The sequence below is a fragment of the Rhipicephalus sanguineus genome, chromosome 10, assembly GCF_013339695.2.
Source record: "Rhipicephalus sanguineus isolate Rsan-2018 chromosome 10, BIME_Rsan_1.4, whole genome shotgun sequence".
In the NCBI taxonomy this organism is placed as follows: Eukaryota; Metazoa; Arthropoda; class Arachnida; order Ixodida; family Ixodidae; genus Rhipicephalus; species Rhipicephalus sanguineus.
This window is the reverse complement of record NC_051185.1, coordinates 55,786,657-55,814,101: the sequence shown is the minus strand read 5'-3', so window position 1 is coordinate 55,814,101 and position 27,445 is coordinate 55,786,657. Positions and strand designations below refer to the sequence as shown.

The window sequence follows — 27,445 nt, the reverse complement described above, 5'->3', positions numbered from 1 at the left end:
ACTTCACAGAAAACATTTCTTGAAACATCCATCCCGCTGACAAACAAAACAACACACAGGGCAGTGCCAATCTGGTGATCACCAATTTTATTGACTCGATACTAGAATTTTGCATTTTTTACAGAGCACACAACACCGATCTATGTACAGAAAGCAAGTGGCAATGAGGTTGAACACTCGCGTCCAAATAAATATTTCTAAACATCCGCTGCCCCCCGGTGGTAGCATTCTACGAAAAATGCCAGACCTCGGCCGTCTTCGGCACCGGAGGCCGCAGTTGTCGTCCCGTTTCTAAGTGCATCTACGGCTTAAAGCAAATGTCGATAAAATGTCGTTGGCCATCGAGTTTGATGACCTTGTCATAGCACGGCCATTAGCGGCGTGCTTATGGAAGTTGTTCTCGACATCCCATGGTTTTTTTTTTCTTCGGTACTCTCCTCTCGGCTGGTGGGGAGGATTGTGCTACATAGCCCTCTTGTATTAATGCCAAGGCAACTTTCCCACAATGCGTCATTGCCTTAATTGGGTTCCACTGATAATGAAACGGATTTGACAAAATTATCGAACACACACAGCACAGTGCACGTCCATACTTTAAGCCTATATACTTTGCCTTAATTGGGGTCAATTGACTCACACAGGTTTAGGGGTCAATTGACTCAGATTTCACATAATCGATCAACACACACTACATAGAGCATGCCCACACTTTAAAACCATACACTATACGCATGTATAGTCTCAGCTTTTAAAAGCTCTTTTACAGTCCAAGTTGTACAATTGTTAAATTGTGTCACGTTTGGCACTCTTTTCCATACATGGCTTTTGTGTCATTAGACCCCACACATCAATGGATTCCACAATCAATGCATAGTTAACCATGGAAAGCTAATCATAATCTTCAACATAATTAGTGCAGTTCATCTAGAGTGTGCACACCTGACTGGCAGTCATTTGAGGTCTACTCATAGAGTGGTTCCATGCACATTTTTTCTCTCCAATACGAATCTGCCCGGACCTTGTACAACGTCTGCTGTGGACATCTTTGTCTTGTTTAAACATTTTTGCAAGAGCATACGCTTGCAACGTTACGCTTTGTAAAATTTCCAGCAAACAAGAAACTCGGATCAACATTTTGGATGCAGCAGACTGTTATAACAATACTGCACCACCATACTCCACAGACTTGGCAAAAATCACAATAAGTAATGTTTCCAAGGACCGGCTCCACCCAGAACTTCCCGTTTCAATAGCCTACGTACCGCCTATTCTCTGGCACATTTGATTTTGTGAAAAATGAGCTCTCACTTCGATATAGCTGGCTGCTCAAGACTGACCGTTGTGTAACTTGCTGCCAGACGACGCAGAAAGCACATTATTGAAGCATTGCTGATAGTTGAGCTATATCGTAATACACTTTTGTTCAAATTTACAGCGCTTAAATGGACTGGATGTAGCGTTGCGTTTCTTTCGTTACGTCCCGTATGAGCGCTGTAAATTTTAGCAGAAATGCATTACTGAAGTGGCAACTACACGTGAAGAATTTTGCACTTTTAGATCTTCGTGCCTAACATGCTTGAAATCAAACCGCGCACACTTTTTGATGTGTGCTTACGGTTATCTCCACTGTCCACTTACTGACGAGCACATGCGCTTAAGGCAATGCAAGCCAGGTTGAAAAGACTGCTTGACATTCCTGGGGAGGAAAGTCTACACGGCAAGGCTCTTTCTTTCGGAAACTGTGTCTAACATGTAGAGAAGAGGAAACCCAGGTTCTGTGAATGGTGCCAGCAGGAAACGATTGTTCACTGGGATTTGTGACGCTGCAATAATGTGGACTGTGGTTCTGCAGTGAGGTTCAAGTAGGAGCTAGTCACACATCTTCAGTGTGTTTCAAAAGCAGTGAAAACAGCAAAACAAGAAAAAAAGCTTTTGGCAGGTATTGCGAGTTTGTACTGGTGCACTTTAGCACCAAATGGCTCGAATTAGTCACTGCAACATGTCCTAATGAAATCTAACGAAACAGTTATAAGAAATTAAAACAACTCACGACACGGCAAACAAATTGAGCTCATGGTTGCATGTTGAAGATGACTTTTAAATGAGGAATGAAAAAATTAAGGGGGAGGGGAAAGGGCCTCAAGGAAAATGTGCCTGCGAACACTGGTTGCTTGGTGTAACACTTACTCTCAAAATTCTTTCCTGACTCTATTGATTTCTTAAACAGAACAGTACTATCAGCCAATGGCAATTATAACAAATATGGTGTTACTAATTTAAATTAAATCTCCTCTGAGCAGTTAGCAGGGTTAATAGAATAACCACAACCACCAGTCAGACCTTCACTGAGCATCAGCTGAACCTTGGCTAACATGCCCACGTAACTGGCGCAATCTGTCCAACGGTCAGCACACTTAGTGCTGAGAGAAAGATTTCGACTTTTAAGCCCGATTAGAATACACAAAGTACGTTTAAATTGGGCAACAGCTGGAACAATGAAAAACTCGACTGATCACCAATAACAAAGATATTGCATCATTCAAACACAGAAAAATCCTGTATCAAATTGACTGAGTAGCTGTTCCTTCCAACGACACGTGCGTTTTACACACACGTTATTTGCATAGAAGTTTTCTAAGGGGGGGGGGAGCTCTTGGCTCAAGCTTCGTCTTAAAGAGACACTGAAGTGAAACGCAAAATTAGTTTAAGCATCATTTTGAAACTATTGTACTCGGAAATCGGGGTAATAGGTCGGCTATTTAAAGTGATAACTTTTTAATTTTATATCGACACTCCAGCGCTGGTATGTCAGAGTGATGTCATGGATTTTGACAGACTGTTTTGCACTGGCACTGTTTTGGCGTTCGCATACGAGGGAGGAGGGGTCGAAACTTTTGTTTGCCCGTGATGTACATTTATGTTACATGCTTAGTCAAATAGCTTAATTTGGGATGTCTTTCCGCCACACAACAATAATCGTCATCTGACTTCCTGGCATTTCCTTTCTCAAAAGCACCCGCTACTTTCCAACAAAGAGTGCTACGTCATGCTAATGTACGCACGACGTTTGTGATTCGGAAGTATCGGGCGCGCGGCAATAATGCAAGGGCAAGTACGCGAAATAGATGACAGTCATTGTGAAGTGGCAGAAAGGTGCATCTTGTTTGGCTTGGAGAGTACAGTACACACGGATTGCAACGAAACATCAAAACTTTTAGTATAATGACTGCCATGTGCAAGTGCTCGAGAAAAGCACGTCATGTCGCTACGAATCTGGCTGCTAAAGGTCACGTTGACCCTGATGTAAGCGTTTGAGTAAAAATTACGCTAATAGGACACAAACTGAAGACGGTTGAAACGAAAGCATGTGAATTGCTTGGCCCTAAATCACTGTGTTTCAATCCGTGAGTACTGCACACGCTACGTACACTCTGGCACAAAAAAAAAGACTGGTGTGCAGTACACCCTCAACAGTGAAATCCTCGCTACATCCCAGAGTTCTGGCTAAATAAAAGTTCTTGAAGTTGCAAAGTGTAGCCTTTCGGTGTTTTGGAACAAAACGCATTCAAGATTCAATAAAAACTTAACTACGCGGTCACCCGTCTTCGTTTTCGTGTCTTTTCTGGCTCACTACGTTGTTACAAACGAGAACGGTAGTGGCTTTGTTGGCACTGTAGATATGCAGTTAACTAATACAGCTATAATAGCATTTCTCTTTAGTGTCTCTTTAAACGATGCAAGACAGCAGCAACCAGATGCATCATATAGCCAGAGTCATTTGTTGCAACAGGCAACACTTTGACATGCACTGCGAAAAAAACAGGAAAAATCATAAACGTGTGGCAGAACGTTATGGGATAATGCTGTGTGGCAGTTTCTTGGAAGTAACACTAAGAAGCCTGTATGTACTCAAATGGCTGTGTAGTAAAAATGTAATACACTCAAACCTCATTATAACAAAGCCACATCTGCCATGAAAATAACTTCGTTATATCCGAAAATTCGTTATAAACGTTTATTTGTAACACAGTATATATGACAAGACTATTCGTCAATTACTTCGTTATAACCGATAATTCGTTATATCCGTGTTCATTATATCGAGGTTTGAGTGTACTGGAACAAACATGTCCTGGGCGTGCAAGGAACCACACAGTCTGCCACACGCTTGCGTGAACAACCGAGCCTCTCGTTTAGGGAAGGTACGGCATGGGCAATAGAGCGACACCGGAATGAAAAACCACGCAGCAGAAAACCATTGCAGTTTTTATGCCAGCTAGTGAAGTGCTTTCTACAGGAAGATATTTTGCGAGTGCAGTGCGATTTGAATCTCGTGGATCAAGAAACAGCTGCGGCACTGATGAAACTAGAGATGCCAATGGATAGCGACTGGGCTACCAGCTCGTCGGAAAATATCGAAGTGTGATGACCCTGTATTGATCGTTTCAACAGTGTATGTTATTCATTGGCATCTGTTGCCTTTACACTGTGCGCATTTTTGTGCTAGCAAACACAAGTCTCAAAAGAAACCAATTGGCCCAACTTATCACTCTTCCCGCATTTACAAAAAACTCCGGCGAGATGAGAATTCATTGCAGTTAGGCGTCTTATAGTTGGGCTCAACCGCAGAAGGCCAGAACAAAGCTTCCGCGCTATGGTTTTGAGGAATTCTAACTAAAGAGCGAGGGGTTTGAGCGAAACTGTCCAACAACAACCAGTATAACCACACTCCTAACAAGATCTCACAGGTCCAGATAAAGTGGAAAGCACAAAAGTGCGAATATTGTATTATTTCATTACCATTTTTTCGGTACGTTTTCCGTACAACGAACGGCACGGACAAAAGCATACGTTCAAGCTGTCTACTATGTCCGTACGTAGACATCATCCGTTTATCTGCAGCAATGCCCTGTTTGTTTCACCTTGTTTAACTCTCACCAGACACCTTTGGCGAGACAAGGAAAAGATGCCAGAGGCTAAAATATTAAAAGCAATGCACCTGCACGTCTCGCTGCGCTGGGAGACGAGTAAAACCGCAAATGAATGACGCGCGGGTCGGGCGGGACGACTAATCGAGGTATGATGACGATGAGTGCGAAAGGGAGAAAGAAAGGAGAAAGTTGACGACGTTGAGAGCCGGCAGGTTCACAGGTATCCCGGGCAGAGCAGCAGGTCCCAGTCGACGTTGGTGCGGAACACGTCGCCCTGCAGCCACTGCTGGTAGTGGAGCTTGAACTCGGGGCTCAGTTCCACGTCGCGCCCGAGCACCGAGAGGAAGCTGTTGTCCACTGGTTGGAAGTCATTGACCAGGTCTTGCTGCTGCTGCTGCTGGGTTGAGGAGGCGGAGGAAGGCTTGTCGTAGCGGCGGGTGTGGAAGTTGTTGATGTTCGCCTGGAGCGAGAACTCTTCGGCTTGGAAGTCCCATGGGCGCGCGTCGAGGTCTGGAAACAAAAAAAAAGAGTATGACTACCTAAGCGGTTACAATCTAAGGAAAAACGTAAGCTCTGCTCAGAGAACAGCTTGCCTGCTCTTCGGAGACAGTCATGTCAGCTAGTTGCTGCTCGAACCATAAGTACATTTTCTCGGCTAATGCAAATACTATACACATAAAGAGTTAAAGGTCTGTCATTTCTGCCTAATGCATTAAGCTTGGCTGAGCAGCAATGTGAGAATCCTTGGCGAAATTCACCGGGACGTTCAAATTTCCGAACTAAAACCAGCAGCACAAACGCGTGTCTGTAGGGGAAAGCTAGCTATCTGAACCGCTCCAGAAGTGAGAAGTGCTTGATGTCACAAAAATGAGTAAACGCTATTGGATGGAGCATTTATGCAAATTATCTATGGGAGGGACAGCAATGGCTGTGGGTAGAGCTCGCATTTTTTTTAACAACCGAGTACTATGGCCATTTTCAAGCACAAAGGATGCGCTTGTTTAGTAGATAATCTCGGCCGTGAACGGTTTTACTAGGAAATTGTGAACACATGTAGTGACGCAATGTTAAACATGCCAACTAAGACAAAACTTTGGTTTGTCTAAATTGCTCATAAGTGAGCATTATGCTACGTGGGTACAGTGCTCACGAATTGAAGCGTGACAATTTAGAACTAAGTGATGCTCATACCATCGCTCCCATTGTCTTCTGTTCATGTCCAATCGACACAGTATTGGCTCATACATTTACATCGGAGCCAACATCGCCTTTCATGGCTAAAGCTAGTGCCTATGGTGTGCTGAACAGTCTCGGAGACTGTTCTGCATGCATTGGCGTGACCACTGCGTTCAGCCAACCTCGGAGAAGAAGACGACGACGCAGCGTGGCTCGAGGCACGCGAGGGGTTAGAACGCTATGGCTCTTCAGCTGGCTGGATGCCACAGCCACCACTTCGCTGGGCCTCTCGCTTCTTTCCTCGGCTGCTCGCCTGCGTCCCAATGACACAGCGACGACGGCATGGCCTCGTTGGCTGCCGTCACGTCTCCCTGCTCTACAAGCACAGCACAAGCACTAGCCAATCTCAAAGGCCATGGCCAAATGGTGTGTTGTCTCTCAATATCATTGGTTGTGCATTATTTCTTGCGAGCCTTCATTGCAGAGTTTCTTTCCTTTAGCCGTTTCAGTACTAAAACCAAGTACGTTTGCTGGTTTTCCATGATGCATCTGATCAAATTTCAAGCATAACATTGCGGCAGAGGCTACCATATTAACCGAATGAGGTCCAAAACTTTATAGCAGTTAGCCTTTAAAAAATACAGTACTAGTAAGAACTGGGAACAGACCATTTCCATAAGCCCAGTCATCGTTGAGGCGGTGCCTGACTTTCTGGTAGATGGCCGACATGGTCTTCATGTTAGACTTTCGCCACTGGCGACCCAGGTACTTGGTCTGCATCTTGAGCAGCTTGAGCACGTACAGCTGTAGGGTCGCGTGGCGAACCTTCAGCGCCCGCTTCAGGATGGGCGCCGACTTGAACACCACCAGCATCTGCAAGGAGGATTCAGAGGAAGTTGCGTGCAATCACGGCGGGGGCACGAGTAAAGAAAAGGCAGCGAGTCGGGCACCTGCCATCAAGTGCTTAATTGATCTTGAAGGGGTGTGCCATGCCAAGGGTCATGCTTTATCATTTTGTTAATGCACTGTACGAAACTATGCAAATGTACCAGATTGATAATTAACAACTGTTAATAGGTATCCTTGGCATAAGGGCAAGCTTTGTCTAGAGCATCGCGTACGTGGTAATAATGAAATGATAATTATATATGAAGTGTTCGTGTGAGTTCCTGTATGGAGGCCTAAAAAATCTTTCGCTGTACAAATGCGTAAAATATGGATGTAGTACACTCAAACCTCGATATAACACATGGATATAACGAATTATCGGTTATAACAAAGTAAATGAAGAACAGCCTTGGTAATATATACAGTAGTTCAAATATATGCTTATAGCGAATTTTCGGATATAGCGAAGTTATTTTCATGTCAAATGCAACTTTGTTATAATGAGGTTCAAGTGTATTAAAGTTACGACCGTGATAAGCAGCGTCAAGGCTCTTCTGCTAGGCTGCACAACACAGTTTTTTTGTGACTTTAAAGAGAAATTTAAAAATATAATCCTACTCAAATCGCGCAAAGAAATCTGGAACCTGTCACTATAATTCATGGTTATTTAAATATTTACCACGATTTAATTACACTTTCCAGCCAGTTGTTGGCCCCTTTAAAAATTAAAAGGGCCCTGCAACACTTTTTCAGCATGGTCAGAAACACTGCCAATCCGTAGTCGAGGCTCCTGAGAACACCCGAGCCAAAAATTACAGCTCAGCACACAGCCTGGAATTTGCAATTAATTCTCAAAGTGAGCTAGAAATTCGTTCCCTCTTCTCTCGACAAATAATGCAATTAACCCAAATGACCTGCACCACAAACCAAAGTCCATGGCCATTGGCTCATATGAGCATCGTGAAGCTGCACAGTTACTGCTGGCAGCCGCAGGATGCCGTCACATGCCTGTGAGCGCACTCGCGAAACACACTGAAAGCAAGCCGTGTGTTCGAAAAACAAACAAAAACAAAAAAAGTGCTCAAAGTCACGATGCGCACTGGCAAATGGACACATCTTCTTGCCCCCGAGTCACTCTCCCCCTCCACTCCGCGTAGCTTTCAGCGTGCTCGCTGGTACGAAAGGAGAGAGAAAACGCTTGAAGCGTGCGGCAAATCTCTGTAACTCTGGTAATACCTTGACTGATTCTAAAATTTTTTACGGCAGATGATTCGTGAGGCAATAAGCTCTTTCAATGAAGCCAATCGATGATTACTTGAAAAAATGTTGCAGGGCACCTTTAAACGACAACTGCGCATGGCAAGTGGCAGCGCGCGGAAGCAACGTGACTCGACGACTACTGACCATGATTCGCGAGTGCTTCCACTTGGTTAGTTTGTTGAGCACTCGCAGGAGATTGATGCAGGAGAACATGTTGCGCCAACAGTACGGCTGCTGCTCACCGATCTCCTGCGAACGAAAAGATCGCACCAGAAGGCGTCAGGGGACCAATGCGTTCATTCGTATTTCAGGAGTTCAGGGCAACGAATACGGACCAGTGTCTCTGCCGTCAACTCTGGCTGTTCCCCGATTACACACGCTGCAAAGTCGATCACGGACACCCTGCCAAAAGAGAAAAAGACGGAACAAAAAAAAAAATAATTATGAGTCATTCCACCCTGTGAAGGTGAACGAGCAGCGAAGCTGCGTATCACTCAGAACAGAAGTGAAACGGGATTTTGATGAATGGTACAGAAAGACACAGAATTTTGATGAAAGGTATAGAAAGGTACAGCAAGTCCCTTTTCAATTTAGTATGCTCCTTTAAAGCACTTTCACCTCAGTTTGTGCAAGTCAGATGTGCAGCGCGTTATTTATTTTTATTCATTCATTTATTTAGTTAATTAACTTTTGTGCCCGCGAAGAACTTTTTCATTTTTAGTGGACGAGTGGTGAGTAGTGGGGTTTGCCCAATTTTTGTGGCACATACCTGCTAAGGGTTTTCTGATGAGTAGGTAATTAGCGAGTTTTAGTACTGCACACGCAGCTTCCGTAAAGGCGTTACGTACATAAGAATGCCACATTTCTTATAGTGTCTGCACAGAACTTCTGCTCATACGCACTAAGTGAAATGCAGCATTCTTACATACGCAATACTGTTACGGACATTACATACGGAGACTAAAACTTGCTATTGTTGACTAGGTAACTGTTCACGAAGTTACGAATGACATTAGTTACATAAAACTTCGCTGTAAAGCAAGATGGTGAGAAGTAGACCATCAGCATTTTTTAGGTGTGGTTTCTACGACAGTTTAGGTGTCCTTATCATCGTAACCTCGCAAATACAGTTCTTCACAATGGGAAGGCAATCTGGTAACGCAACTGTTCAACCACCATGACAATGACAGAAAGTTGAAGCTATCAGATTGAAAAAGCGTTAAGCTGCAATGAAGGGAATGAGTGCTGTCCATGTATGACATCACTGAATGTTTCTAAAGACTTCCTGGGTATTTCCACCACCTCGTAACACACACCATCGCTTTGGCTGTGCAAAGACCAGTGGGCATTTTGTTTTCGTGCCCCGTCGGGGCTTCTAGAACAGATGGACTTTTTGAAGCTTTGCGCTTTAGCAATAAATTTCAGCTTAGGGCTTGAGACGAAAACAAACAAACAAACAAAAATATCCCGCACCATTCCCGAGAATGTGAGAGAAAGAAAGATTCTAAAGACGCACGTGTTCTTTGCCGCAATGTAGGAGTTGATGTTCTGGTTGAAGAATTTCAGCACCAGGGGAATGCAGTTGGCGAACATGAGCTGCTGACCCATGTACTCAAACTGGAGCACGTGGTTGATCTTGAGGTGTTTGAGCAGGAGCAACAAGATGGCTGAGATGGCCTTGATGATGATCTCCTTGTGACGGTTCACGTCTATGCCCAGCTTCATCGACTGTAGGACGGTGACGCTGAAAAAAAAGTGTTGCGGCAAAAAAGAATGTCAGGCAGAACAAACTCTGGTTGTTGTCAACGTACACGTGAAAACATTGTTTGACTGAGACTGACTGAAGACAATGTTCCTTTTATATCAGCGGATAGCCGACATTGGCTAACACTAGTCAACATATGCAAACATCAGCTGACATTTGCTGGAATTAACCAATATAGGAATCACTTAGCCAGTACTAGCTAACATTAGACGTCATTTCTAGCCTAGACTAGGCAACATCGGCCAGTGCGAGTACCAGATGCAGTAGGCCCATAAACCACTGTTTGCCATTCACAAATTGCAGGGGGTATGCTAAACTATGCTCGCGTATATGACAAAAAAAAAAGGAAAATATTCCTGCCGAAACAATCAACGATGACTGACGAGCTTGGAGATGGCTTTCCGGTTTGCCAGCTACCTCTCTCGTGCAGAGAGGACACGGCCTAGCACTCGCCTCTTCCTTCTTCCTATGTGTGTGACATCATCGCTCACGTCAACCAAGCATGTAACTCCTGCTGCAATAAAGTTCATTGCAGTGGACCGGTCATTACGGAGCACGAGATCCTTACTGCACGAGTGTTCTAGGTATTGACACTTGCAGCTCGCTTATTTTTTATTTCTTTTTCGCATGCAATTCCCTCCAGATTCCACACCACGTTTGAAGTATTTTCCAAAACAGTGCTGTTTCGTTGGCACGAATGTTTCAGACAGATTGATTGCCCCGTTCTTAGGAGAACATTTGCAGGCGTGAAGTGCAACGCAGCATTTCTAATATCGAAAGTGGTCGTGGACATTTGGAATATACGTATTAGTAAAGTGCCATACGGATTCGTGAGATTTCCAAGAAGATTCTAATAACTGTTCGGTACCAACAATAATTTGATACACCTATGATGTTTTACGACAGTTCGATTGTACTATGAATTTATTCTTGGGTACCGTTTTTATCTGCACAGTTGGTAACTATCAGGACCACTGGCGTATCCAGGGGGGCTGCGGGGGGTTCAAACCTCCCCCACCCCATCTCAAAATTTTTCAATTTTGCATGTGTATATATACACACGCAGACAACAAACGCATGCCTGAACATACACAAAGTATGGCTGAACCCCCCTGGAAACAATTCTGGCTACGCTACTGGTAAGGACCCTTACGGCATTTCTTCAGGCAACACGTCAGACATGATGTTCACAGATTCTGTCTTGGCCTTGGAAGTCGGCGCAGCGGCGAGAAGAATCTTCAGCAGCGCGATCTGGACAGGCAAAGAGAGCACAAGGCTGTGAAGAAAAATTCTGAAGCATTCGCAGGTTCAGTCGTGGTTTATGCAGCTGAACATTATAACAGTGACTGCTGGCAGAAAAACTTTTCGGGTATGACGTACAAAGAAATTGTCCTCCGCGTGACTGTACACAGTCGAGAGAAAGAAGCTGCCAAAATTTCAAACAATCTATTTGAATAAATCCGCTGTTCAGATTTTAGCAGTGTTGGTTGTCAGTTAAACCAACCTTGCTCTGTCATCCATTAGTCTTCTAGTTAGCGATGAGACTGTGATTAGTTTGACAATGCAGCTGTCCTCCATTTGATTCCAGTTGAAGTGACCAGATTTTGCAAGGATTCTGTTTAAATGTTATCATCTGTCCAACAATGTGGCCAACACTGGTGGTATTGGGAATGATAACGGGGAAGTAGCCTCATTTAACTACTTATGAATGGAAAACTGAGCGGAAAACGAAGATAAAATTGACAAAACACAGGCCTCAATTACTTTTCTTCAATGCCGATGTCTACTCATTGAACATACTGAATATGGGTACCTGTGCAGCGTTCTGCTATAGTTGGGCAGACTGCACCAATACTTCATGCAAAATGTACGAGCCCCCTGTAGACGTTTCTGCAGATAGGATTTCTCACTAGCAATTGACCCTCTTCCGCCACTCGCGCAAAGGAGCCAATCGCGACTGAAAAAATTCAATTTCGATTGGGCTTAGCTGTGATTGAAAGTGCCCTGCTGATCAAGTAACTTTTGTTATCTTTAGATTATTGTAAGGCCATTTGTGGCATCTTGATTCCCATTAAAATGTTACCAACACAGAAAAAAAGATGACGTTCTCGTGATAAATGCATGTGCCAACGTTATCCATCTCATTTTTTGCCAGCTTTTTCTTTCATCTATATAACATGACTTCCCTAAATGCAACCATATTAGTTTTAATAACTGCAACAGAGAAACATTACGATTACTTTGTCAGAAGTAATGGTGTCAGTTACAAGTCACCCCAACAGAAAAGTAACTCCTTAAATTTAGGAGTCAGCTGAAAAAGCAACTGATGAACAGTAACATATTTTCAATAACTGGTTACTGCTCACGAGTGGGTATAGCACCTGTAACACATTTAGCAAACTTTTAACATTTAAATAATGGGTGTACGTTAAATTTGACAGCATGCTATGATTGAGTAAACGTGGTGCATGTAGTTACGGTTCTAATAACAAATACGCAATTCTCCTGAACTTACCATGTACTGTGGCATGCTGGGTAGCATGGCTTGGTACAGGATTTCGGTTGGCGTAAGTGGTATTTCATGCTCCTTCTAAAAATGAAAAAAAGAAAGAAAAAAAAGAAGGGGGTTTGGTTGGGAAGTGTGCCACCAGTGTTACGTGAAGTGGTGCGACACCGGAGTTCTTTTCACTCACCATCGATAAGGGATGCTTGGCGATGTCCTCTTCTTTCTTCATTTGAACCTCGGCCAGCGATGTGTACATGTGCTGTGTGAAATCAAGATTGGAAGATGGGGGGCTCATTTCACATGAACATGAGGTGTGTTCAAAATGTCAGCAATTTATGCAGGCTAAATGCACATGGATGTGCAAACGAAGAGCTGTAAGTGTTCTTTTTACAGGGGCATCTGCAGGCCTACCAACTAGGCTCGAACATTTTGAGCACTTCGAATATTCGAACAAATATTACAGTATTCGAATTCGCTTGGACACAAGTTTAAATTATCTGAGATTTCGAAGTATTTGACATGAGCGCACAGGCGTATCCATATTAGACACTTAATCCCCCTGTAAAGGTGGCTTCACTGCAGCGTAGAAGTGCTATGCCGTAAAAACACCTATCTTAAAAAATAAATAAAATTCGCACCGCCGTGAAGCTTTGCTTCAAGGTTAAATGAACATATTACCCTCACATCGATTAATCATTTTTTAAGTTTAAAAGCTTGTTATACGGGCTTATATATGCTCTAAGTATAGTAAATTTTAAAAAGTAACGTATTTTACTGGTTATCACTTGCATCCCTACTGAAATTCAAATCCTGCTACTACTCAAAGTTGCTTCCACTTCACTACGAACAAAAAAGAATGACATTCGTGCATGCCTTGTTCCAATTTTTAAAAAATAATGTGCAGGTTAGTTGGGTCATGACAAATATCCTAATTTTTCTTTGTAATATATCATATATACTATCCGAACTATTCGATTTGAAATTATTCGACCAAATCACCATTCGCTTCGAACCCAAAATTTACTATTCACACATGCCTACTACCAACCTTAGAATGTTACTACCACTACAACTGAAGCCAAAGAATGCTAAATATCAGTCCCAAACATTATAAAGGCTGTCTTACAGATTAAGATGTTGAGTTTTTATTCAGAGACATTGTACCGCAGAAATACTGAAAACAGGCATTCCACTCTACAGTCGCAGCTAGAATGACCTGCACCATTGATGAAATAAATGATCGTAAGTTTATCTGCGAAATATGCAAGCAGAGGCAGAATACACTTCTGCTATCACTTACAAATTGGCACCAAATTGGTGTGGCCTTAAAGGGGCCACACCAATTTTTACAACACCTTTTTTAGTTATATTGGAATAGTCTCATTATTGTCGTATGACTCTTCACTAGTCATATGCCGCAAAAATTTTTCGAATCCGTCAAGTCTAAGTGGTGTTACCAAATTATAGAGATCACGTTCCGCAGCTTTCTCCCTCAACTCAACGCAGCGAGCGCGCGGAAAGCTGCGCGCGGCGTGAAGGGAGGGAGGGCGGAGGTGCAAGGAGGCGACGTCAGCGCCGGCGGCATTTTCTTTCTTCATTTTTTTCTCTCTGGCGTCTCGGCGCAACCACGTGGTCTGTGGCGCCACTTCCGGTCGGCTCGCGCGGTCGTCGTCGAGCGGCGGAGCCCATGGCACCGTATCGCGCGTGCTTGAAAACTGCGAGTCGGTTTGGTAATGTTGGGTGTGCACCTCGAACTGCCGTAGTGTTTTCATCGCTCTGCCAACCATGGACGCAAACTTGCGTGCGCGTTTGGAACGAATGACAGCTGAGATGTGTTTCGACCCACACTCCGATACACCGCCTCGTCGCACTGCTCGCGCTTGAATCATATTCAACACGGCAAAACTGCGTGCACCCTTCTCGCAGTGGCGGTACTTCGATGCTGTTTGCTCTTCGAATGCGGGCGCACAGCGAGTGCGGGCTGACAACAAAGAACTAAAGACTAGAAGAAAGGATCTTGGGGCATCGGGCCGGCGCGGACCCATCCCCCGGCTGTCTGCAGCTACCGTGAAAATGCGAGTCTGCTTGGTTGCTGTGTCGCGGTTTCTCGGGAACCTGAGACTACGGGGAGGATACACCGAGGCACGGCTCGATGACATACTGAACAGACAGCGAACGGGACTCTCGCCATACAGGGAACACAGGTATCCTAAGCTAGCCGGCGCCAGCATTGTTATCGGAGAAATGCTGCACCGCTGCCTCGGTCGGTCGTGAGAACGTGCGGACGATGCAGTTTCCAGCTGACGAGGCAACACTCGAACGGCTGCCACTCTCAACGGCAACCGGCGATGGTCAAAAGCGCAGAAATATTCATGATTTCGGCACTGCACATGGTGAAGAAAGCACAACCACGCAATGACGAGCAGACGAGCTGTCGGTGAGACCGGAAGTGCTAATATTAATGTTTGTTCGGTGTTTTAATGGCATAACACGATATAAACATACATATTATCCACTTATTGAACTCAAAATTAATAACTAAGGTAATAATGAGGGTGTTATCGTGATTATAACATCAGCCAATGGTGGAACTGCCGACAATCGCGTCATATATTGCGGACTAATACATCATTTGTCGAGAGAAGAGGGAGCGATTTTCAGCTGACTTTGAGAATTTATTGTAAATTCCAGACCGCTCGCTTCGCTATGATATTTGGCTCGCGTGTTCTCGGGAGCCTCGACTACCGATTGGCAGCGCTTTTTGACCCTGCTCAAAAAGTGTTGCAGGGCCCCTTTAATTAAGGATTGAGGTATAGTATTTGGGTCAGCTGCTGCATTCATATTCTACTGTAATTTCACACTATGCAAATGAACAACTGGCCATTTTATGAAAAAAATTGCACAATTTTGCATGCACGAAGCTGTCATAGGTTTCCCCAGGCCTTCATAGTTGCCTTGCTTGTCCGCGTAAATGCTGCCAATATACTACATCAATCACGTTAACAGTTGTAGAACAGCATCAGCTTCGTTTCAGTAGCTAACGCACACACAAGACAAGGAGCTAGTGACAGCTGACGAAGACAGCACCTGTCTTCGTCAGTTGTCACTAGTTTCTTGTCTTGTGTGTGTGCTAGATACTGAAATGGAATAGCAGCATGCCCAAATTTACGTGATACGTGATATCGTCAGCTTAAAAGATTCTAGTGAAAAGGCCATTTCTTTTAATGAACAGAATACACCAAACAAACCATAATTAACATATGAACCAACTAGGCGAGCTAAGAACCCTCGTACACCTAGACCATGGTGAACGAGTGTTTTTGTGTTCTGAGCACATTGGAATGTATCCGCTGGGTTTCAATTCACTAACTCGTGCACTGCAAGACATCACAGCCACTGATCCACTGTGGCACATACACATTGGGTTACCACGGCAACAGTGCACACAATTAACATTTGTGGGAGGCATCAGCGCACCTGTTTGAGCACCCGCAGCCCCTCGTGGATGGGCTCCGGCAGGCCCGCCAAAGAGGTCTGGTCGTCGGGCAACTGGTAGCCGACAAACTTGAGTCGCGTCGCGTCCAGAAACTCCTTGATGTCCTTGGGTCGCACCTTGGGCACCCAGGGCAGCCCCAGGGCCGCACTGGCCTGCGAGAGCACCGAGGGGAAGCCGCCGGTGTCCTCCCCCGGCGGCGGTTCGTTCGTGGTGGAGCCCGTCGACTGCTGGGGCGGCAGCTCCCCGCTTTGGCTTTCGGTGGCTCCCGGTGCCGGGGTCGACGGCCGAAAGGTGGGTGCCGATTCGGGGTCCTCTTGCAAACCAGGGCCTTGGGGTTCCTGCGAGAGATTATTACAACGAAGCTCTCTCAGTTTACCCTTTGCTACTGTCATTGTCGTCATAGTAGTAGTACAGTAGACTGTCAGAAATAAAAGGAGTCCTTTGACTACCTTTTGCTACATATGTGACTCTCACATATATAACTCTCCTTGACTCTTTCCGTAACGCGCCTATTCTACAGCCTGCTATCGATGGTTTGAATTGCCGCTTTTGAGACATTCCGCGCCATTCACGGACACTCCGCACCATCCGTCGTGAAGGAGAACTATAGTTTTATTCTCTGTGTAGTTTGCAACTTTTTTCCCGCATGACCTTGATTTTTGAACACACTCCGAAGTTGCACGATTGTCTAAGAGGAATGCGAAAATGGCCAGATGTGGGCGCGCGCTTTGAAAAATCGCATATATCGGCATTCCGGCAAGTTTGTGGCTGATTTTATCGATTTAACGAGCAGCAGCGAGTCTGAGTGTGCTGCTTTTTGGTTGGACTTTGGCTCTGAGAGCAACGACAATGCCAACCAGCCCGTAACATCAGTCAGCTCCGCTTTCTGCATCGGGTCATCTCAGTTTGCATTTCAGCACCAGCCTGCCAGGATCGAAACTTACAGAAACTGTAAGAAATTCAAGTGTGACTAGAAAATGAAGCAAAAAGAAGAGTTTAATGCAAGACATGCGATGTTACGCTATGCTTTACACCAAGGAACTGCTTTGCCGCATGACACACATAAGTGTAGCGTTTACAGTAAGATTTTCGTCAGGAAAGTTCTGTTCAATGAAAAAGCCTGAATCTTTCAGGGATCGTGTCTATTAGATGACAGTACATTTTGCATATCTCGTAGTTTCTGTTATATGTTTTTCTTAGAAGATGAAGCGAGTCTTAACAGACTATGTTCAATTTTTGTCCTGTAATCTTTAATTAGGCAATTTACATTGCTCGCATAACATATATGTCGTTAATAAAACTTGTATGTGTGAAAAGTTCGTTCATTCTGCTTTTCGCTAATGTATTACAGAAAATATCAGGTGGAGTAGTTCTTTCAGTAAAAAGAATCTAGTGTGACCTACAAAAAACACCTATTTTGCCTGCAGTACGGAAAGAGTTAAAGAGACATGTTGACTATCTTTAGGAGAGCCACGGGATGCATAAAAAGATTGTCTACAAGAACACAGCACATTGAAGCATGATGACGCAGTGCCACTTCATCAAAACAAGAAAATACAATGCATTTTTCCTCCTACATACACGAAATGTGACTGTAGAACACAAAATTCAATTCGACGCTCGCAAGCTCTTCGAAAGTGCAAATTCAGAAATGAATTGACCACTCTACTTGCTACTTTAGGTATACTGTGACTGGAGGCAAAAGGAGAAGCTGTTTCAGTTAGTACAGTTTTCTCTACAATTAACCGAGCCAAGAGCGAACGCCAACAAGGATGAGAGACCGTAAAAAGGCAGCCAGAAGGAGAGGAGATCTGGAGGAAGAAGAAAAGATGGCTGATTTCGTATTATAGCGAACTACGGGATCACAACAACAGCGCCATAGTTGTCCGCCCCCGCCGCTGCAGGTGTCCATAACTGCTATCGCATGAAATAAGAAAAAAAAATGAAATAAATAAAAATATCGAGGATTGGATGGTACTTGAACCTGGGCCCTCTAAGTGGCAGTCGAGTATTCTACAACAGAGCTACGCTGGTATTTGAAACTCCTTTGCAATAAGACCCTATACAGGCGTCGTATCGGGCAAAGAATCACGTTAACCTATGCAACATAGCGTGGCAGAAGAGTAAAATAACGACCAGTCATCACACAATGCTAAATGAGCAACGAGTGTGTGGTTTAAAGCTTCCCGCCCATTACAAAGTGCTCAACCATAATTCTTCGTCGTCATCAGCCACATGCAGCATCAACAAGGTGCACATGCCTCAAAGATGTGTAGCGGGTACCTCGCTTATCCGCAGAAAGACAAACAGTGGCATAGTTGGTGCTTCCCTACATCACAAAAATTATGATTTATGGCACAGTGGATACCTTGCGTGCATACTTGCATTAGATGCCCCAAGAGAATTTGGAACGGTCTCTAGAAAGGCGGCTCTTCGAGCTTTCGCTGCGACTGTGCTGCGCAATGCGTGCAGGCCTGGCATTTTTTTTACATCAATTGACTAAAATTAACATGGTAAATAGCGAACATGACTAAACAAGAGATTGTCTATATCTCATCATGTTCACTGTTTGCCATGTGCACTGTTCACCAAACTGACTAACTCAGCTTGGAACCCCTGAGCTGTAAGATAACGGCTTGAAGCGTCCTTTGCCCCTCTTTACTGACGACGACAAACGCTAATAATAATTGCTGGGGTTTCACGTGCCAAAAACCACGATATGATTATGAGGCGCACCGTAGTGGAGGGCTCCGGAAATTTTGATCATCTGGGGTTCTTTAATGTGCACCTAAAGCTAAGTACACGGGCCTCGAGCATTTTCGTCTCCACTGAAAATGCTGCCGTGGTGGCAAGGATTCGAACCTGCGACCTTCAGGTCAGCAGTCGAGCATGACTAGACCACCATGGCGGAGTGCACGACAGAAGCTGCCAAAGAGAACACTGTCACAGTGCTTAGTTCTTTGGAACTTGACATGCTTCAAGCAATCTGGGCTTGCACTATAAACAGTGTGTTGGTGTATAGACCACATAGGGACATCTGCCCGATGCCTGTTTCACCTTCTGAATAATTCTAGCTACGTGGTAAAGACTATGCTGTCAATAAGGTGAGTGGGTTGGTAATGGAGGGGACCGAATATGAAAAAGAAAAGAAAGAAAAAAAAAGAAAGAAAAATGAGTTTGAAAGATGCTAAGAAAATAACAGAGGAGGTGTACTTGGACCCTCGTGACCCAACTTTCTGAGCGACAGCCCATGCATTCATACACCACAGAACCAACGTGAGGTGTTGAGCAGTCCTGGCAATGCTCAAGGATGTCACCAGAGTTTCAAAGGTGTCTTTACTTGCATTGCGCCATTGTAGAGTGAGACAGTCTATCAAACAGCATTGCTAACGAGTCCAACCCCATTAGTTTAAACAACTGCTAAACGATCATTTCAAACTCTGCTTTGTAGACTATAAGCTAGTTCACTTTTCAAAGGAATCCACAGCCTGACTCCTGCATGCAACTGCGGTACTTGTGCCACCTCTTGATTACCGACGCTGCCCCTTTACAGACCAACAATATTAATGATAATGACAATGATTAAACGTGAAGATACCTCTGCCTGCCCACTCTCTCACAACCTACAGCTCTCACCAGGGGCATCGATTGTCGCTCCTCCATGTCTCGGAGTTCCTCGTCGGCGCCCGAGTCCCCGTCCAGGTCTTGAAAGTCATCCATGCTGCTCTGCTTCACCAGGCTTTGCTGCTGGGGAAGAGCAGACATATCTCGTATGCAGACATCGCCCCCTTCACTAAGAGATATGCACAGATGCCTTGTGGGGCAACGAATAGAAACTGCAGCCCACACGAATGTCCCTCCTCCTTGCAGGCTTCTGCAAAGTTTACTTGCTAGATTCAGTGTTCCTATGCTTAGAAGTGTCCATTAGTTCGCCCTCGCACTGCGATCTGCTGGCCTCCTAGTTGGATTGGATGGTAGAGTGACCTCCACCAAAAGGCTTTGGTTCAGCGTTTGAATCCTGGATCGGGACGAATTGTTTCGTCGACTAGGAAAGCTTTCTTTCCGAGAATACTATACGGGTGTCCACTGTAGCAGATTCATGCTACAAAAGGGCAGATCAAAAACTTGGAGGATGCTTGAGCTTCGCTTCCAGAGTAGAACGCGATCGTGTAATTGGACCGTGTCCGTATAGCCTTCTCAATTGCTGGCCTGACTTCGCTTCTCGGTCCGGCTCCTATATCCATGCATGCGACGCGATGAAACATGGCGGGGTGATGCCATTTAAAGCGTGCCCGTGGGCCCTTTGCGCCATCTCGTGGGTGATAGTCAAGCCTGTCACATTGAAACAGCTCTGAGATGTGCGTACCGCCAGTGGTAAATGGTGTATAAATATAAATAGCTCGCCGTTAGTATGCTAGGGGATGTATGCATGGTGGCCGAGTGGCTAAACGCATCGTGGCAAGGAGTGAGGGGTCGCAGGTTCAAATCCCCGGTCACACTCAAACCGAAGATCTTTTATTATACAGTAAAAGCTCGTTAATTCGACTCTCGTTAATTCGGAAAATCGGTTAATTCGGACACGTCATCTGGTCCCTGTAAATATACACATCACTCTATGAGACTGGGCGCTCGTTATTTCGGACAGATTTGACCGCAAATCGGATAATTCGGTGACTTTTGGGCCGCTGGCGAGGCTCGAAAACGAAAAAAGAACAATTCGGAACAAAAGCGAAGCTCAAACACAGCATCGCCATGGACATCAATTATCGACTTGGCTTGGATTGAGACTGGTCGAACGCCTTTTTTACGCGTGTGGGTTTGGTTGCTTTGTTCCCGTTGGTGTGCTGCATCGTTCATCGCCGATTTATCGAGGAACGTTTCAGTACGGCTCCTTTAGCTTGATCGTTGCTGGTGCTTTTGTGCTGACTTCTCGTGTGACCGCACTCTCCGCCAATGGCAATGCCAGCGAAGCAGCCCAAGTACGAGGCCAAGGACTTCACCACCAAAGTAGAAATTTTGCGTGCTCTGAATAATGGGCTCTCCGACAAGAAGTGATGAAGAGTGATGAAAGGGGCTCCTTGTATTGGCGGCAAAAGAAGCAAGGAACGAGTAACCGTACTTTTAGCTGCCAATGTGACGGGAACAGAGCGCTTGCCGCTTCTCGTTATCGGAAAGGTTCAAAAGCCACTCTGCTTTAAGAACATCAACAATCTTCCCGTGGATTACCGTGCCAACCGAAAAGCGTGGATGATGGGTGAAACTTTTGCGGACACTGCAGACAGCATGCGAGCTGCTGAGCACCTTGAAGGGCTCAGAAAAATTGTGTTCGCGCGAATATCTGCTCGAAAACAGACAAGCATCCGTGATTACTTTAAGCAAAGGTATGCTGAAAAAACTCGTGCATTTATTGTGTTTATTTCGACCATTCGATAATTCGGACATTCGGTTAATTCGGACATTTTTTCCGGTCCCTAGAAATCCGAATTAACGAGCTTTTACTGTACCTTTATTTGCATCTACCTCGAATTTTCGCTCACACACAAAGCTGATTTTTCACTCACAACGAACGAGGCTGTCGCCGGCACCGACACCAGAATTTCTGCTAAATGAACTCTTGAACGCTATCATGTTAAAACGTTAAAATGGTTTTCTTTCACAAAACATTCTCCACCTGTGGACTTCTGTAGTACTTACTGACTTGCAACATTGTCAAATGAGTGTGGACCTCTAAACCTGAGCAAAAAATACAGAGAAGTTCGGTACGTTGGCAAATACGGACCCGCTTGAAGGGCCGGCTGGTCTTTCGTTGCTGCTGGGCTTCGATGAGGTCAGCGGCCGAGCTCGGTGGCGAGGAGGCACGCATGGTGCGAGCCACTTCCACCGTGTCCTCGGGTGCGGGAGGCAGCTGGTGAGCCTCCCGGTACTGGGCCTTCAGTGCCCGCAGCTGCGGCGTTCCACCTAGGGAAACCTGCACGGGTGCATGCATGCAGCCTTAAATAATTGCACTCAAAGCTCGTTACAAAAAAGTGCATCTGACATAAAAATAGCTGCATTATATCCGATAATTCATTGTAAGTGTATATTCACAGCACTGTTTATGATAATACCATTCCTCATTTACTTCATTATAACCAATATTTCGTTACATCTGAGTTCGTAATATCGAGGTCGCAGTGTATCGAGATTCGAATACACTCAAACCTCATTATAACAAAGTCGCATCTGACGCGAAAATAAGTTCATTATATCGAAAATTCGTTATAAATGTATATTCCTAACACTGTATGTATAGCAAGACTATTTTTCATTTACTTCGTTATAACCGATATTTCGTTATATCCGTGTTCGTAATATCGAGGTCGCAGTGCATCGAGATTCGAATACGCTCAAACCTCATTATAACAAAGTCGCATCTGACACGAAAATAAGTTCATCATATCGAAAATTTCGTTATACAACGTATATTTGTAGCACTGTATCTATGACAAGACTGTTCATTTACTTCGTTATAACCGATAATTCGTTATATCGAGGTTTGAGTGTACAATTAATGGCTCCTATGCTTTCCTTGGCTCCTTCATCTGTTGCATTCATACGACTGCGCTCTGCTCCTTCACAATTGCAACAGATGGATACAGAACTGACCAGAATGGTTTTCCAGAGCAACAGCAGGACTTTCTTGATCGGGAAATGGGGGGTGGCACCGCTACAGAACTTTATGATCATCTGGAACAGGGTGACGGCCAGCAGCTCTTCGCCCAGCAAAGGTAGGGCTGCACAAAAGAGCACGGAGGCCGTGCAATCAACGCGTTCACTCGCATGTTGCGAGAAAGCTCCGGACAACAGCGCAAAGAGAATAGCTGCCATGACCCACTCGTGGTGATTGTACTAAAGAAGGAAACTCGATGTTCACTTTAGCAGAATGAAACATACAATCAACGTACAGTCATCTACGAATAAAAATGAACACGAAATGACAAAGTGGAACAGGCTTTGTGACTGATAACTCGGGCACGCTGTCTAGGAACGCTAATTAGATGGTTTCCAGGTATGTTCTAGACCTCAAATTAAGCATGCAAGCTGAAATTATGCTGATATTACGCATATTGGCAGTAAAAAGAACAAAATACTAACACTTTAGTTAAGCTTAACTTGCCCGTATTTCATTTAACTATGACAGTACCTGTTGAGTCTTGCCGGAAGTCTCCCTCAAACCCACTTGTTCTTCAACTTCCTCACTCTCTAAGACCCAGTTTTACTGTCCGACTTCAGTTTTTTATTACTTGAAATGACTGGTTAATCAATAAGTCCTATGTGCGTATACACCTAATTAGACACACTTTTTTTTTATATGGACTACTCTTGGAACATGGCTGCTGTGACTGGAAAGCAAACTCACAATGCTGTACTTAGTAGCAACTTGCCTAAGAACACCAACAAGCGGTGCGACATCAAAGCACTGTAGCGCACACTATGGAGAAGGCTACCCGTAGGCTTATCTTACCTAGTTCGCTGGCAAAGTTTGCGCGATCTCGCTTCATGTCGTCGGTGTCGGTCTCGGTGGAGACGCGCATCACTTCAACGAATATGTACAGGACACTCAGGATCGCTCGCAGGTCCGTACTGTCACCCAGTGACACGGCTGGCTTTCTTAGGGCGGACGTGGCAGCAGAGCTGTTTCTGCAGCGAAGGGCAAGCCAGACCAAGATGGAATTAGAAAAAAAAAACTTAAGGAATAGAAAACCAGAGTTGTTCCCTGGTTGAATATTTGAAGGGTCTGGAAAACATTTTCTCAATATTGAAGACCAACACAAGACAATATGGCAAGTTGGTACGTATTCATTTTCTGAAGAAAAAAAAAGAGAAAAAAAAACTAACAAAAAAAAAAAACAAGACAGGAAAGAGAGGGAAGACGCTCAGATTGGTATGTACACCTGGTTTTTACAACACTACGGTTCTGTTTAAACACTATGACCACTTCACACAACAAGTTTCAGAAGTTTTTTACATTAGCAGGTCTAGAGACTTGTGTTAGCCAACCCCAAGTGATGTTGCACAAAAAAGAGGTTTTCTTTTACTGATGAACGTATGACTTCAAATCTTTTTTTTCTGAAGTTGACCTCACTTGACATGCACAGTTTGTGCTTATAGGTTCATGCTTCCTTCCAATAAACTTTCAGTTGTGAGTGCAGCGCTGTGTGTCTTCCCCCTTGTCTCATTTTTTTTTGTGCGCTGTTTTTTTTCAGTAAATCGGCACAAGACATATGACGACAAGAAAAACGCAAGAAGCTACGGGACAGGCCCCAACTAGCAACTTGGGCACGAGTTGCCCGAGTTGCGAGTGTTGTGCCTTTCCGATCACTCATGTATTTCTGTCCCGTGACTAGCAACTCAGGCGTGAGTTGCCTGGGCTGTGAGTTTAGTGCCTCTTGCATCACTACTTATATTTTCTGTCCTCATCTGCCTTGCGCTGTTACTAACGATCAAGCTTAACCAAGTCACCCAGATTTCAGTTCTGTTAAGCAAATTTTATGATAGATTACTTTGGTTTGAAACAAAACTGTGCAGTGCAAGTTAGACAATTTGCACACCACCAATAAAACATGTCACGGCAGCAAGAAGAGGTCAATAACTGACGTCTGGTAGTATAAGCCGAACACATTGATTCTGTGTGGCCATAGTACATGCGGCGATGGGATTTGCTTCTGAGCCGTGAGAAGACCACATTCAATTTTTCAGATGTATAAAATAGGCCATGAACCAGAAGTCATTGGAATGTTCTTACCCCTTAGATTGATTAATGCTTTATGTAACATTTTATGTGTGGTATTACTTATTCTTGTGTAACTGTTCAGCCACCCTGCTGCAATGTCTTGTAGGGAAAAGCAGGTAACAGATGAGCAGGCAACCATGCAACTAATGCTGCTGATAGCAGAAACATTTTTATGCGTGTACACATGAAAGTCGATGCACATATGCAGTTACGTGAATATTCATTAATGATTCACATATCGATGCGCTGTCTGAATATAGGCGGTCTTCATATCATAAGAGGTTAACTACTATCTAGAGATCATGATCGTGGTCAAAATATGAGACCGTTGTTTTTTAAACCTCCTACAAGGCGTAGCAGACAGATGCTCCAACTCACTCGATTTCCATGCTCAGCAACTGAAGAAAGACGTGGAAGAAGCCGTGTCGATACAGGAGAAATACGTTTTGTCGCGCCCTCAGTGGCTGTTCCTCGTGTGTGGTACACTCCCCGAAGGCTCCTTGCATGATGTAGAGGATGGAGCGCACGGCCTGCATCCGCGCAGCACGGGGACTGACTTCCACGCCATCCATCAGTCGCAGTGCTACATCCTGTCGGGCTGTTTCGTCTAACGTGTGCCATTTTGGTTCAAATCCTGGAAGGAGCGCAGACGAGGTGACTTTGAACAAATGAAAGGGAACTGAAACCAAAAATACACTTCAGGGTGAACAGACCTCTCGCTTATATCATGACCCTGAAGGGCGTCTTTACTGGAATGTAGGCCAAGTTTGTAGGAGCCAACTCTGTTCGGCTTTTCGACCCAAACGATTCCACAAGACTATCGCACAAAAGATGGACTCAAGTTATGTTAACTTCAGTAGTCCAAACATAAATTCAAACCTACAAGCTACAGCCACAGACTTAACCTTGCACCATTTCATCTGTGTATAGGTACAGATTCTTACCTCATACATTTGAAGATTAACTACTGGGTGAAATTAGGTCGTTGTCTTTAGAGGATCTTCTGTATAAATTGACCCGATTCATACTGTGTTTCATAATACCTGTTGTTTATTTATGTAACATCCACAATTCCTGGAGTGTTGTAATGAATTTGTGTTGAAAAATGTTGTGACGTGTTTGCAATGTGCAGTACTCATGGGTTGAAACGGGACAATTTAGGGCTAAACAATGCACACACTTTCGTTTCCAATGTATTCAGTTCGGATCATATCGGCGTAATTTCGACTTGAACACGCAGATTAGAGCCAACATTATTTTTACAGACCAGATTTGCCACGACATCACGTATCACATGGTTATCTCGAGCAATTGTGCACGCCAGTCATTATACTAAAAAATTTGATGTTGCGTGTGAATCCGTGAGAACTGTACAAACCCACTCCTGCCATAGCCCACTTTGGCTGCTGTATGTATAAATAAATGACAGAAGTTGGAGGCGTGAACAATGAATGCTGCTAGAGTCGAAGTTTCGACAAGGAGACGTGTATTGCTGAAGCGATGGCTCTACGACATTTTTCGTTCTACGATACTCAACATAACAACCCCAGAAGTAGCAGTTTAAGTGACAAGCGAACCTGGTGCATTGGCTACTGTACTTCAAGCGCCGCTTGGGCTATATGAATGAATGAAGGAACACTGTAGAGAGCAGCTTTTAGACTATTCACTAGGCAGTTTTAGAATAGGGTACGCAAAGCTTTGCGTTAGCGTTTGTCACCACTGAGCATGCGTCATGCCCGATCCTCTTGGGTACTCACGTTAAGCGACGGAAACAGGGTACGCAACGAACGATATCTTTGCGTACCCTATTCTAAAACTGCTTACTGAACCGTATTTCAGCTCACGAGAGCAACAGAGTCATGCAAGGATGCGGCTAGCACGTACCATATTCCTTCATAGTATCTTCGAACGCTTTCTTGTTGAGAAAAAATTCGGCCTCTTCCGTGTACGTGTATAGCTCTGAAAGGGAACACGTCATTGAGGTTCAGAACAGCGATCGGCAGTGCGCAAAGCCGGGTGACAACCTCGGAGGTTCGATCGACTTACCGGCGATCTCATTTTCGTGCGAGTCGGCGTCATCATAAACAAACTCCAGATCGGGAGAATCCCCGGACTGCTGAAAACAGTAGTTGTCTATCTGAATTTGAGATGCAATAACGAAACATGTTAGATCGCAGGGAGAAACTGACTTCAGTGCGCAGTGAGCTACGATCGATCTTGGCCATTTAACTCTTCGACGCTGCGCTGCGTTAACCACGCTACCGGACCCACGATAAGCCGTGAGGCTAAACACGTAGCATTTTTAACGCGTCGAACGACTTAAGAGCGCAAAAAACACGAAACAAGCGGCTCAGCGATTTTAGAAGGACGAAACACCTCAACCGCAGGTTGCGAATGTCAACTTTAGCGTAGGCCTTCATGTGCTTTAAACAAGTCCAATGAGATTAACGCAGCGCAGTCAAGAAACAGCACAGCTGCAAAGAAAAGCAACCAAACAGCCCTCACCTCCATTATAATTACGAGGTTTCAACTGCATCAACTTAGGACACAAGGAAAGTCCAAACAGCAGCAAAACTTGATCGCTCCGAGATGATGCACGGAAGCTGGCACACAGATGCACCGGAAGCGGAACACGCAAAACGAAACGGAG

At 44.6% G+C, this 27,445-nt stretch overlaps 1 protein-coding gene across 4 annotated transcripts; it reads right to left on the bottom strand.

Annotated features, from left to right (window-relative positions):
• Positions 1–66: 66 nt before the first annotated feature.
• LOC119371887 (striatin-interacting protein 1 homolog) lies at positions 67–27,432 on the bottom strand. 4 transcript variants are annotated; one of them, XM_037642337.2, is made up of 17 exons: positions 27,301–27,432; positions 26,842–26,932; positions 26,680–26,754; positions 25,174–25,429; positions 23,527–23,702; positions 22,668–22,795; positions 21,802–21,990; positions 19,659–19,769; positions 16,004–16,360; positions 12,714–12,785; positions 12,536–12,610; positions 11,174–11,271; positions 9,772–9,999; positions 8,591–8,657; positions 8,400–8,504; positions 6,776–6,980; positions 67–5,441 (listed from the first exon to the last, which is right to left on the bottom strand). In XM_037642337.2, the coding sequence occupies exons 1-17, from the start codon at positions 27,304–27,306 to the stop codon at positions 5,146–5,148; spliced, it is 2,535 nt and encodes an 844-aa protein (XP_037498265.1). In that variant the 5' UTR covers positions 27,307–27,432; the 3' UTR covers positions 67–5,145. The 4 variants fall into 4 exon arrangements, with proteins under 4 accessions (XP_037498265.1, XP_037498266.1, XP_037498267.1 ...); XM_037642338.2 differs by having other exon boundaries at positions 19,659–19,766; XM_037642339.2 differs by having other exon boundaries at positions 26,842–26,911; positions 27,301–27,421.
• Between the last annotated feature and the right edge of the window lie 13 nt (positions 27,433–27,445).

What these genes read in the sequence shown, in the direction of transcription:
- LOC119371887 (XM_037642337.2), bottom strand. An exon ending in AGATACTATGAAGGAATATG is followed by an intron (nt 25,430 to 26,679) that starts GTACGTGCTAGC and finishes CGCTCCTTCCAG; the next exon opens with GATTTGAACCAAAATGGCAC. An exon ending in CCAAGCATCCCTTATCGATG is followed by an intron (nt 12,611 to 12,713) that starts GTGAGTGAAAAG and finishes TTTCATTTTTAG; the next exon opens with AAGGAGCATGAAATACCACT.